The sequence below is a fragment of the Calonectris borealis genome, chromosome 12 (genome assembly GCF_964195595.1).
Source record: "Calonectris borealis chromosome 12, bCalBor7.hap1.2, whole genome shotgun sequence".
Classification (NCBI taxonomy): Eukaryota; Metazoa; Chordata; class Aves; order Procellariiformes; family Procellariidae; genus Calonectris; species Calonectris borealis.
In genome coordinates, this window is record NC_134323.1 from 19,142,401 (window position 1) to 19,155,927 (window position 13,527).

The following is a 13,527-nucleotide window of genomic DNA, read 5'->3' on the forward strand; positions in this document are numbered from 1 at the left end:
AGCTCCATTGGAATTGTTCCTCATGTTTCTACTCTAATTATGAGCTTACGCAGAAGCAAGAAATAGTATATGTTTCAAGCTACTTGCAAGCGCAGCATTTTTCTCCCTTCTGAGGGGAGAAAGGGTGGCTGCTTACATTGTATCATACTGCTGTGTATAGAAATAAAGTGATATTTATTGTCCCTTAAAACGATTTCCCCTAGAATTGGCAAGCTCAGTTGAAAAATCTGTATCTAGAAACGTGTGTTAGGATCCAATTAATTGCTAGTGTGTTTGCTTGCTCTCCTTGGGAAGAGTTCAGTGTGGCAATTTTGATGCAGATGTATTGGCATATTATGTAGAGATTTGCAACAGAAGAAGGGGAAGCAGTCTTAAGAGAGAGGAATGGCACAGTTGCTTAATAAACCAATTTTCTTCATACATGTCCTGATTTAATGAGCATTCAACCCTGTGGAAAAGCTTTTTTATATAAACCAATGACAATACCAAATGCTTATTTATCTTATTGGTGTCACCTGTATTTCCCGGGAATTGCCTTTGTTTGCATTAGAAATTTGATCTGCTTGGAATTGGAGGACTTAAGCTTAAGCTCAAGGATTTCCAAGCACACCACAGCATTAGCTGTGACCAGGGTGAAGGAATTATATGCATTTGGACATCCCAGCAAGAGTCAGCTCTAGTGATTACTTGCTGCATAGGTGCATTGGACTCTCTGCTCCTACCCAGACTGACCATGGAGTACATTTGTGCTAGGCGTGATGCTTCCCACCTTCCATCAACATATTACAGTGATGGTCTTCACAGGCACAATAACCATGTTGTACCACTGGGACAGGCCACATTTGCTGTTTGTGTTCAAGTAATCTCTGCAGCCCGTACACGGTAGGGCTGACAGGCTTGATTCACTGTATATAGACTTCATGGTGTGCATGCACATCTTTCTGGCCAAAGCACAAGTGCAGTGCCTTGGCCTGTCTTGACCTCCCTCCTAATTCTTGGTGCTCAGACACATAAACTGAGGAGCACTGTCATCAAACTTGTAGTCATTCACATTCTCCAAATAGCTTAGAGGGAATTCGGTATGAGGATATATAAAAATCCTTAGTTCATTCTTTATTCTCCGTATTAATAAAAAGGACCAAATGGATACTTATCTATTTACAGCAAAACATATCCAGCTGAGGCTGCAACGGTGCTTGTGTTCAGGAAGGCTGTGCGTACAGTGAATGTATAGTTAGGAAAACATAAATTACAGGTGAGAAAATGAAAGGGCCCTGAATGTTCCCTCTGTGACATTCTAGACAGGAAATAAACACACAATGGGCACTTACAAAATGAACGTTTCATTTTCCTTTATTACAAATACTTTTCTTTCCAGAAAAGATGAAATGAGCATTGGCAAGAGAAGCTGGGTAGTGGGAGATGGAGACCATGGATATCCTTAAAGCAGAAAGCAACAAATCCATTTAGCATACCTTTGCTTTTTTCCTGACCTTTTCCACATCTGTGCAATGCCAAACCATACATCTGTTGCTCCACGCCTCAATCACTGTTCAGCACTCTGTATCTCAATATATGCTTAAGTCTCATGTGTTTTCAAAGCAGGCCACCCCAGCTGCAGCGAACTCCTCTCAAACTGCCTTTTGAAATCTCCCATCACAGTGCTGTATGGGGAGGCTCAGATCACTCCATAGTCCTTAGTCAAATAGGTTGCATTCATTTCTATTATTCTTTCTTCTTGACCTTGGAAAAAGAATTTTTCTGGACTAATAGGGTTGGAGACCCCAGGACCTTGTTGTTCCCTATCAGGGTATTGAGATCACTGTGCTTACCTGGATGTTCAAGATACGATAAAGATTTTTCTGCTATGGGAGAAAAAGAGAAAAGGAAAGAGGCCATTAATCATGAAAGTTCATCTATGTCTATGATCTCTAAATGATTTTTCTTGTATCATAGCTTTCTGATATATCAGTAATATTTATGTTCAATGAATGTTGTGCAAACAGGATGTAGGCTAGATAATTTGAGGGGAAAAAAAAGTGTATCCAGTAGAAGAAACTACATGCAGTAGACTTCATTCATCACTTTGTCGGCAGACTTGGAAGACTTACTGTGTTCAGATAGATTGAAATATGGCGCGTTCAGCCCAAATTCTCCTTTCCCCACCCAGTTTTCCACAGAAAACAGAATGCTGGCTAGAGATTTCATTTTTAAAATTCAGACAAATTCTGCATCACTACAGATAATACTGCCTGTAAACTTCTATCTGTACCGCCTGCCTCCACCGGAACAGTGTGAAACCTTGCAGAGTTCTTATCTGCTTCCAAAAAAGAGTTTTCAAACTGGGCTAACTTCAGGCAGCTCTCAGCTGTAGGGGCTTGTAAATCTAGGGCATCTCATCCCCATCAGTTGGCACAACCTAAAATGCCAGAAGTTTGGGGAATTGATGAAATTCACTGCTAAAATATTCTAGAGATACAAGTTGCTTTGAATGCTTCGAATGGTGCTGCTAGGCACTGCTCACCAAAGACCATGTGAAGAAGCTTAACCACTGTCAAAACATCTGCTTTGTTGGCAGCTTGGGTCGTGATCAGCTGTAAACTGGCACAGTGTATAACTATCTTCTTTGGAAGCAATGTCCTCTCAGGGCAGAAAAAGCAAGATTTCTCATTGGATGCATATGCTGCTTTTTATCAAAAAGCCCAAAGATTCTGCCACTGAGAAAGTCTCATTTACATTGTAATTGCCACCTCTCTGCAAATACATGTTGACTTCTTAACCTGGTAAGAGTATGGGTCAGTCTTACAATATTAAGGGGCCAAAATAAAGTGTTTTCACAGTGTTCTGAAAAGTGTATGCAGGATTTGAAAAGCCCCATGTTAATCTGTGGTTTCCTTGGACAGTGCAATCTTATTTGGAAATACTGCTAAATTGTGACTCAGTTCCATCTACTATTCAATAATCAAATTGTATTTAACCTATGTTTTAAACCTGATCTTGAACTAACTGGGTTCCAAAACATTGTGACAGTCGCTATGAAGTTGGTGTCTATATATAAGAGCTTCATAGGCTAATTTATTATTTCCTTATTTATACACAGTTGAGAGGTAATCATTATCATAATTTTAAACAGAGAACAAATAGCCATTGGAGCTGATTGCCAAAGAATTTAATAATATGCTTATTACTTAGATTCTTTAAATCTAGAATTGGTGCTTTTTGAGAAAATTGTGCTCAGCTTCAAGTTGTCAATATTGATGCTGAGTCACTGGAGATGACTATTCAAAATGTGTGTGGCCAAATATTTAAAACAGCCAACAGTATTATAGAATTCACTTAAATCAGACTTTGCGCATTCAAAAAACCGTGAATGCATTTTCTATTTGGTGTTCTTGTAAAGCAGGAGAAACACACAGAAAAATCACTCCCAGAGCAGATTACATAATTTTAGGTAATGATTTCCTGAGTAATAAGAGCATCATCTTAAAGGGCTTTTTATTTTTTCTTTTTCCCTATCAAGACATGTATAAACCCTTGCTTGTCAGAATGAATTTCTTGGCATTTTATTTTTTCAACAAATGTGTGCACAGTCATAGCTCATGTCAGTTCTAAGGGCATGTTTGGTAAAGTATTCAGGAATATCTTATTCATTGCCAAGTCCTCAAATAATATAATTAGGGGAGTAACAGATTTGTGTTAAAAAATAAAAATGTAATAAATCATGAAATTAGGATTCAGAACATTAATTCATAACTGTAGTAGTAGTTTATAGATGAACAAGATCCCTCTAGAATTTTATGTAGGAAATTTTTGTTCCTTGACCTATTTCGAATGAAGCATTCTTTTTTTTTTAACTTCTTCCATTAGTTTGCTTTTGTATAGCACTAAAATACAGTTTTCATACATGTATGAAAAGAAATCCTGGAAGTTAAAGAGAAGGCGCAAAATGCCCTTCTCTACTTTCTAAATGTAAACATGACAATAATTTAAAAATCATCAGTAGTTTTCATCTACTGAAGCTCTTGTCACTGCCCAGATCCCTCCTCATCAGTACAGCATAGTTTCTCCTTCATTCCTCTAAATTTCCCTTTTTAGCAAATTGACTGGTCTCTGCACAGGCATGTTAACGTCAATGCTATCAAAACAATCTTTTTGTTGTGATAAAATCCCCTTTTATCTACCACTTTGATGTTCAGAGAGGAGTGAACTCATCTGTCCTGCTATTAAGGAGCCTAAATGGTACAGATAGCAACTTCAACAATTAAAAAGAACATCTTTTCTGAACCCATTCCATGTCCAGATAAACCCCAAAAATGGGGTTTGACTTAGTCTGGGAGTCAGTAGGAGGAATTTGTTGCTTATGGTTCTTACCCATGGAGCAAATGCATCCCACTTGTAACTGGGACTGGCATGTGAAGCAGTCTTAGTGGCACAGGAGAGTTTGGATAAATTCCCTGTAATGTGAGTAGGTGGCTTCCACACTTTTTTCTATTAGCAAGGCAGTATCAGTAAGCTCAACCATATATGTTCAGATGTTAATCTTCAGCATCAGCAAAGTAGGTTTGGGTATGAAAATGTCTCTGCTAAAAATGAAGGAGGAGCATTTAACAAGGCCTCCTTCCCTTCCCTCGTAACCATCATTAGCATAAGTGAGAACTGTGGATTGATGGGGGGAAAAGCCTGTAAAACCTTTCTGCTCCTAAAATGCTGTGGATGAAAAAGCAAGAAAAATCCAGCTAAGTCTATTCTATTTAAAGTTCATTCTATTTAAAGAAGACATCCAGCATCTTAGAAAGAAGATAGGCTTAACACTGCTCTTGAGAAGTGCACTGAGGAAGAAATAATACATAGCTGGGTTGGCTGAATACAGTGCAAGTGGTCTCATAAATATGAAAAGCGGGTATCTCCCTGGTCCCTAGGCAACGCTGATGCTGTAACAGGTGAATAGGTGTAGTTTGCTCTTTCAGGCTTGGTCAGATCATCATTTTCTATGATGCTGTTGTTTTAAACATAAGGTTTGTTCTACCTGGGGGGAAAGAATTTTTGATAGATGAGAAAATAACATCATTATTTCTTTGAGTTTTTCTCAGAAGTACCTTAAGTGTAGTAAATATTATAGTGACCTTTCACTGTCCTCTGTCCACCTGGAGAAAGACTATTTGTTTTTTTGTGATATGATCATCATTCTAGAAGCATCCTTTGTATTTGTGGGTACTTGATTTATTCTAGAAATAATTGAATGCACCTTGCATTCATAGGTGGAAAAGTGAAAAAAAGAATGAATCCTTTCTAAATTATTTATATATACTGAAAAAAAAAGAGAGAGATTTGTCTTCCCTCTGAATCCTCAGACAACTGTACTACATTTGATGTATACCCTGGAGGTAACAGGCTTTGAAGCAGGCATTCAACATATGATTAATACATGTTAGAATTATCTTTTTGCCTTCACTCAGTGAGACCATAACCCAGGCTAAGAAAGACTCAAAGTCTAGTGTAAACAAAAGTCTTTGAAACGATTCAAAAAAAGTGCCTATTTTCAAGTATCCTTCACCATCACTTATTTACAGTCCCTGAATGGCTTTTTAGTCTTCTGCAAGCACATAAATGAGAGGATAGAAATACAACATCAGATCTGAATTGGGGTTTCAGCACTGCTTGGGCAGGGAGCAGAAAGGAAAGTTCTTTAAATTCATTTGTGAATCTTATGAGGATCTTACTTCGTAGATCTTCCAAAGTTTTCTAAGATTTATGATGTCTGCAAGAGGGATAGGAGGACTCTTTGCATTGCACTCTAGCAACTTTACAGGCAACTCTTGCAGTACCCAGCAGGTTATCCATCCATTTTACCCTGTTATTTTTGCATTCTGTCCCTGCCCTACTCAATCATGAATCCTAATACTTAAAGAGTTCTTGAAGTGGTCCCACTGAATCTCAGAGATAGCTTGGCTTCATCACAAAATGAAAACTGCTCACAAAAGGGACTTGTACTTGGAGCACGGGGAAACAGCCTGATTAATACTTTCCTGTTTCTTTGTTTGTGTGTTACTAGTACTCCTTTGCAGTACTTTTCCAAGCAGACTGATGATAGCAAAATGAGATAAAGTCATGTTGAAACTCCCCTTGCCTTTTTTTGTTCATTCGTGATTTATATCAGTGATATTAAGCATCTTTGTGTTTTTCAATAAAAAGGCACAAATTTATAGAGCCTGCAGAAATTGTAGCCGTGTTACAGAGAGCAGAATTTAATCTTTGGCCTTCCATTTAGCTAATTAATCTTTTGGATTTGTTGCTGTTGTTGCAGGCTGCAGCATACAGTGGACAAAAATATTCATTCGGTCTTTCATTATTGAGCAGTACTCTTACTTGGTAAAGTAACTGGTGTGTGCCTTGAAAGATCACAGGGATTTACAATACATAGCCTGTGAAATTCATTCAAAAGTAAAAAGTGAAAATGCATCCAAAATGATTATGGTCAATTTCATATATTCTGAAAGATTTTTTTCTAAGCTACAATTGAATTCTTTCTGTAATTTCACTAGGGAGATGGAATAATATTATGTACTTAGAAAAAATATAGAATAAACTGAAAGAAACACTTTAGGTTAAGAAATAATACGGTGCCTGCGAACCAGCATTATGGCAGTAAGACAATGACAATTACTAAAGACCGTTTAGGTGACTCATAGCTTTAATTTGTGGTTTGCATCTAGTTTACACCGTCAAATCACTGTCATACTACGATAATGCTTTACATTTACATAGTGTCTTTCATCTAAATGGCTTCCAAAGTGCTTCATATGTTGCTTCATGTACAGCTTACATCAACTTAATCCATTACGTTAATACAGCTATCTCTGTAGTGAAATACAGCAGCTCTTTGTGTCCATATAGTAAAGGTTATGCACAGTTTTAAGCGGGAAAATACCTTCAAAATCTGTAGAGGGATTAGGAAGAATGTAATATCAAGTTCCAATTTGCCCTGCCCACAAAATTGGCAATTAAATTGCTCATGTAGAGCATTCAGTATAAACTGCAATTGGTGAGGTCCTCTGTTTTTCAGCCCGATAGCAGGCCAGCACATTTGGTCATTGTGCTGAGATGAAAGGTGACTGAAGAATCATCAGTATCACTTTGTTTGATGCACAAACGTTATGCTAAATATTTCCACCTAGTATTTCACCTGCCTAGTTTGTGAAGTCTGATGAGGTCCGAGCGCCAGATTACTTGGTTTATCGTTAGCCGGCAGGCTGGGGTTTGTGTCCCAGAGAATTCCACAAGAAATTTCCATTACTGACATTTGTGAGATTCTCATTCCCGATTGCTTGAGAATGCAAACCTTTGTGATCACTCTGAAAATTTGTTTGTCCTTGGAGATATTCCAGATATAGAGCTATGGTAAATCATTGTTTCCTTAACAAATAAATATTGGCCACTCAGGTCCATACATACTGAATGACAGTATGCAAAGTAAAAGACACAGACAAAGAGCAAGCAGATTGCAAGAGGTTATATAAGCTTGTCTTCATATCTTCAAGAAAGTATATAGACAAAATATGGTTGCAAAAGCAGTGAACTTCAGTGGAGAAGGAGAAATACAATAATACAATTTCCCTGGGAATTTCTAATAGAGACGTGTGAATTAATATATCCCATTATTTCTCACCTTTTATGATATATAGATGAGGAAAGAAACACGATAGTAGCACAGAATACCTTCAACTGGAATGTCGCCCTGATAAATGCAAACTGACATGCAGTTTTAATTTGTTTGTTCTTGACTGGGAATCACAGCATGTAGAATCTTAATGAGCCACGGGGTAGCGATCACCAATCCCAGACACGTTTATCTTGCATTGTGTTTGCTGCTTGTGGCAGCTCTTTAATTTGCGTGTATCGGTACCCCACTCTGAGACAGTTTTTCAGTGGCTTCATGAAGGTATTAAGGTTATTACTGCATGCTCATGCTGTTGCTGGACAGTAGACATTCAGGTGATTCTGATGCAGTTAAGTTCATTTGCTCCTCGTGCTCTGAGAAGCCAATAAATAAAACCTCACTTACTACAGAAGCTTTAAATAAGGCTGTCAGATAAGAATCCAATTTTCATACTGGTTAAGTCCTATTTCCAGTTTTGTTTGAGGCTGAGATGGGGTAAGTGCCTGGATTCTCAGGCGGTAACATTTTACAAAGTGATCTTTTCATGTATCTGCCCCATGGTGGAATTCTGACAAGATTGTTTTTTCCTGAGACCCTACTGAGCCATTTTGCTGTCCCACCAGTTTGCCATAAGCTCAGTGTGGAGGAGGATTTGGCTCAGCGTTATATTATATCCTGGCTCCGCCAGGAAACAGCTACTAAAATTAAACTGTGGTTCAATTTGTTTGTTTCCCCACTCGACTTCTCCCTTCAGCTAGTCTTTGATGCAGGCCTAATTATTCTCAGTAGATACCTGCCATCTTGAATTTCCTATACTCAGTAAGATAAAATTCCTGCCAGCTTGGAACCATAATTTTTCATTTTATTTTCTCAAGCTTTGCACATAGTTTGGAGCAGGCTTGCAAGATCCAGGGAAGGGAGAAGTAGAGTTTGACTGCTGAACTGAGATTCTCTCTTCTGCTCAGAGCTATCCTGGGTGCTGTTGCATAGGCTGTATTCTAACACAGTTGTTTTGAATGTTACTTGTCTCCTTCCCATCCCTTTACTGACTTGTTTGTTGTAAGAAATATAAGCTGCTTGTTTTCACTCTCAGGGACTTCCATGCCTAGTGGAACCGTCTTTGTGATCTCTCACAAGAATGTCCAGTGGTCGATATCTACTTCCCATCAGTCCATCATGACAGCAAACAGTGCTTGCTCATTACATTTTCAAATCTATTTGTGCTTCCTCACAAGCTACCCTCACACTCTTGGAGGAACTCTTCATCTACATCCATTACTATATTTCCTTGATGTCTTTCAGTTCCCCGTTAAAAGTCTCATTTGTCTACTAAAAACTGATGATTAAGCAAAGACTGCTGGCTGCTATTCACTCAATTTTTCCTTCTAAGTAGCTATCAGTATGTTGTCTGTCTTTCTGTATCTTTTCATAAGCTTTCGGGTGCAAAAAAAGGGGAATCAGTCTTTTTTCCCTATGTTTATAAAACTAAATATGACAGAATTACTAGAATTTCTAGGCTGTGTGCCTGATAAGCACAGTAAATGACAATATGGCATATCACTCCACAGGTTAACCTTACATATTCAAATGCTCAGTTGTAGTAAATGAACATAGCTCTTTCCAGCCAAATGCAACTCTGGCCCAAGGTGTTTGCCTTCGAAGTTATTATTTTTAACAGGGATCCAGATGATAGCAGTTTAAATAAAGTACTGAACTCATCTATTTTATTCTTAATTTATAGTGGTGCTTAGGGGATATGCAGATATTTAAAAAGAGTAAAATCAATTAACTTGTGATCCAGTTATTTGAGTTAGCCACTATGGAGTTTTATTTTAGAGCACTGGAGCAGACTCTTCCAGTTAAGCACCGTGCTTTGAGAATGTAAACCTTTCATTTTGAAATATGATGAACCTGTGGTTATCTCTGTTTGCAAATCTAATTCCTATTTTTGTCCTATCATAGTTTTTAAATTCCCCCCTTTACTTTTGTTTTTGAAAGGGACCCAGTATAAATATAACAGATTTTTCCAAATACTAGAAGTCTATTCTTTACATAAAGGTGGCTGAACAGGCAAAAGAGTTCACCTTCTAGATAATATACACTACATTTTTCTAGGCCTCTGTTTCACAGTAGGTACTTATCTTTTGCAATCACAAATCTGTGATTTATTCACTTTTCACATTATAAAGTTAGAGTAGACCCATGTGACAACTTCTGTGATTTGATCGTTCTGCTTCTTCATCCATCTTGAACAGATTTTAGTCTGATGTTCCAGACAGCTTCAAATACCTTCTGTGTTTATATGGTCATTTCTAAAACGCAAAGAATGCTAGGGGTGAGTGTACCACTATGCTTGGAGTTATTTGGCTTGGCATACCCTTTGCCTGTAGACGTTGTCATTTCCTTGATCTGCAGGTGTCAGCAGCTCTGCAGTTTTATGCCCCCAGGCAAGTCTATGTGCCCTTTCTGCACTACTAACTCACTGCAATTGAAGCTACAGAAGCCCTTCCTAAATAAGGAGAAAATAGGAACACAGAAAAAAGCCAACCCGAGCTGAGATATCCGTGAATTAGGTATCCTTAAACTGACATTCAATATTTTTTGAACTAGCTGGCACATCATGGCAACCTTTTCCATCATAGTCTGGCACTGGTGGGGTATGCATAATAAATTTACCTCACTGGCTTCACAATTATGTATCTGAATAAAATAGCCAGATCTTTAAATATTTCACCCTAACAGGTCTTACTGTTCCCAAGGTGATCGAGGGAGTATTGAACATTTAATTGAATCAGACTAGTGGATTAAGGAAAAGATTTTTCAGAAGGATCAATGTCAATTAGGAGCAGACGCCCAGTCCAATCTAAGGGTTAGATTCTTTAGGATTAGGTTCCTTGAAGTCTAGAGACCTTTTTACATAGCTAAATAGGAATTGTTTGATACTGAAAACTTGTTAGGAAAAATTCTGACCCTTACAGTTCTGATGTGTCGTTTTATACATGCTCAAGCTGAGACAATATGAAATACAAAAATATCTATCGGGCTAATCGCTTATTTTCAGTTAGAGTAAGAGGTGTCCAAGTGTGCTTTCCAGTGACAGCATTTTGCTGAGCAGGAAGGAATACAATCTTGGTAATCATTCCTCTGTTATTTCCAAGATTCTTAATAGAGCTTTTCTTTTGATTTGTTTCAAAGCAAGCGAAAATATTGTTATATTATCATTTAGAGTTAATTAAACTGCAAATGAGCTTAATGATCTGTCTGAAACAAAGCTCAATCACAACTTGTTACATATTAACTATCAAAATCAAAAGGATCCTTACATTCTTTGTTAAACATACCAAAGAAGATAAAAATAGCCGATCATTAATGTCATCCTTTTATAAAATCAAGTTTGAGGCTGGAAAGCTTGAACTGAATGCATATATGCAAATTATACAGATAAATTGAAAAAGGGTTTGAAAACATAAGTCAAATCTATTGGAAAAAATGAAAAAAAAAAAAAAGATAATTGAACACAGGAAAACACATAGTTGTCTTCTCTGTATTTACTATGAGGAAATCCATTTTACCTACTATTTGTCCAGATTGTGAAATTTATACATTAATAAAATACCATTTTCTGGATTCAATGTTCTCACAAAACCTTCTGTAGTGTTATGACTTCATGTGGTCTATAAGACAGAACACAAGATATTTAGTCTATTAAAGTCTTGAAGCCACTTGGGTGATTTTTTCCCTTGAGTGATATAATGTCACCGATGATGTAGCTTGTAAGCAGTGCACGTACGGCAAAGCCTATTTGTGTCATTAAAGTTTGTAATTTTGGACTTTTGAAGGCTTAATCCCTAGAAATGCTAAGATTTCCCAATGATCTATAATGGTACTGCTGATGTTCAGCACTTCTCAGGATTAGGTATGTTATCATTCTGGTTTATCCACCTATAAAGCAGGTATTATCTTATCACTCTCATAGACAGTGCTTTTAGCACATCAGCCTCAAGTACTTGAAAGGTGAGGAGTATTATTAAGTCTGACCCTTACAAGCTTTTCCAATGATTTGCTTAATGTTTTTCCTACATAAATAAGAATGATGTTATACACTGTTTGTCTGGATAGTAAATTAGAGAGAATTTTCTCATAGGGCTTGGCTAGCTGAATCGTGCAGCAGTGCAACAAACTTCACAAGGTCATAAAAAATTCTTCTGCTAAAAAAAGAAAGTAACACTGGCATACAGTTATGCAGACAAAGTGGTAGCATGAGGTCCAATTATTTTTGAGTCTCTTAGAGCAACCCCTCCAAAAAAGGGTATGGGAACACTTTTTGTGAAAAATGTTTTACGTATTGATAACAGTGCAGTGAAAAATTAATAAGGGTGAGGTAATTTGTGAAAATAAGTCTGAAATGCAAAACTGGATTATTTGTAGATAATAGTACATTCGAGGGCAAGAATGGGCTATATTAGTAAGCTTCCTCTTCTGCTTAGCTATGAGTATAGTTCCTTTTCTGATAGCATATGTGCCTATGCAACACTGTATATGTTTTCAGGATTCACTTTTCCAGTAATATGAGATGAACTGTCATCTTATGATCAGAATCTTCCAAAGCTTGATTCCTATCACATTGCTGCTTATCTGCCATCTATTTAATGGAAAGCAGCTGTAATGTGCTACCTTATATTTCATGAATGAGAATGTATTATTTAAAGCCTATAACATTCAGTTTCAGTCAAGAATTACATCTTTCTCCTGTTGTGGTAAATAATTAATGCTGGCTTGGATATTTCATGGGTGTGTGTGGTCATTAATTGAAAATAGTAACAATTTCCTCTGTTTTTTTTTCTAGTTTCAAGCCACAGTAAAGGAGGGAGTCACAGGTGTAATAGTAAACTTAACCGTTGGTGACCGAGATGACCCAACAACCGGAGCATGGAGAGCTGTCTACACCATTATTAATGGAAATCCAGGGCAGAGTTTTGAAATCCATACCAATCCCCAGACTAATGAGGGAATGCTCTCTGTTGTCAAAGTAAGAACAATTTGCTGTTGTACTGTATTATTACTGTAAGGTCCACCCACTGGATTTACTGCATAAGAGAAGGCACAGCAAGGATAAGTTACTCAAAAATATATAGTTGGCTATCAGCCCTTGTCCAAACAATATGTATAACCCTTCTTCTGTCACAGCAACCTTACTTCTTTAGTCATAAGGACCTGCCTGTTGCTAACTATATTGCCATTGTGCTTAAATAACAGCTAGTTTTGCAGTAAGCAACACAATTAATAGTGAGACTTTACAACACAGCTTTGTTTGTGACTGAGGGTACAATTAGAATTCAAGGGCCACATTTTGCTCTCAGAGAACACAGATGCAAATACCAGGGAAGGGATGTGGCTTCAGACTGAACTGGAGAGCTGCCTTTGGTCCCACATTTCTAAAGTCTCATGAAAAAATTTATTACCTGTCTTTGTATAAAGATAATCCTATATCCCACACTTTAAAAAAAAAAAAAAAGAAAATAGTCCTGATTGCTGCCTGTACCAGGATTTGACTTCAGAAGAGGTATTTTCAATTCTAAAGACAAAAGGAATGTTTTTCCAGGGCGGTGCTTTTGATTTCAAGGTAGGAGTTGAGAAAATAGCGTTATCTTGCTTATCATAAGTAGCTACTAAATATGACTCTGATTTGTTTGCTAAATATATATTACATTTTAAGCATGTATATATGAGAATTAAATTATATCAATGAGGTATGGCAAAAAAGTACTTGCTCTTGGATAAGGGACTTCTCAATCTTTCATTAAGTCCATTAAGTTCATTACCTTCGATGCACTTTATAACTACCATTGTGTCTAATGCTAAACTCTAAC

General features: G+C 37.3%; 1 protein-coding gene across 1 annotated transcript in view; it reads left to right on the plus strand.

Annotated features, from left to right (window-relative positions):
• CDH13 (cadherin 13) overlaps positions 1 to 13,527 on the plus strand; it is a 512,113-nt gene that overhangs the window by 435,525 nt on the left and 63,061 nt on the right. The window contains exon 9 of the mRNA XM_075161497.1: positions 12,504 to 12,686. Within this exon, the coding sequence (XP_075017598.1) occupies positions 12,504 to 12,686 (183 nt within the window). The remainder of the gene's footprint in view (positions 1 to 12,503; positions 12,687 to 13,527) is intronic.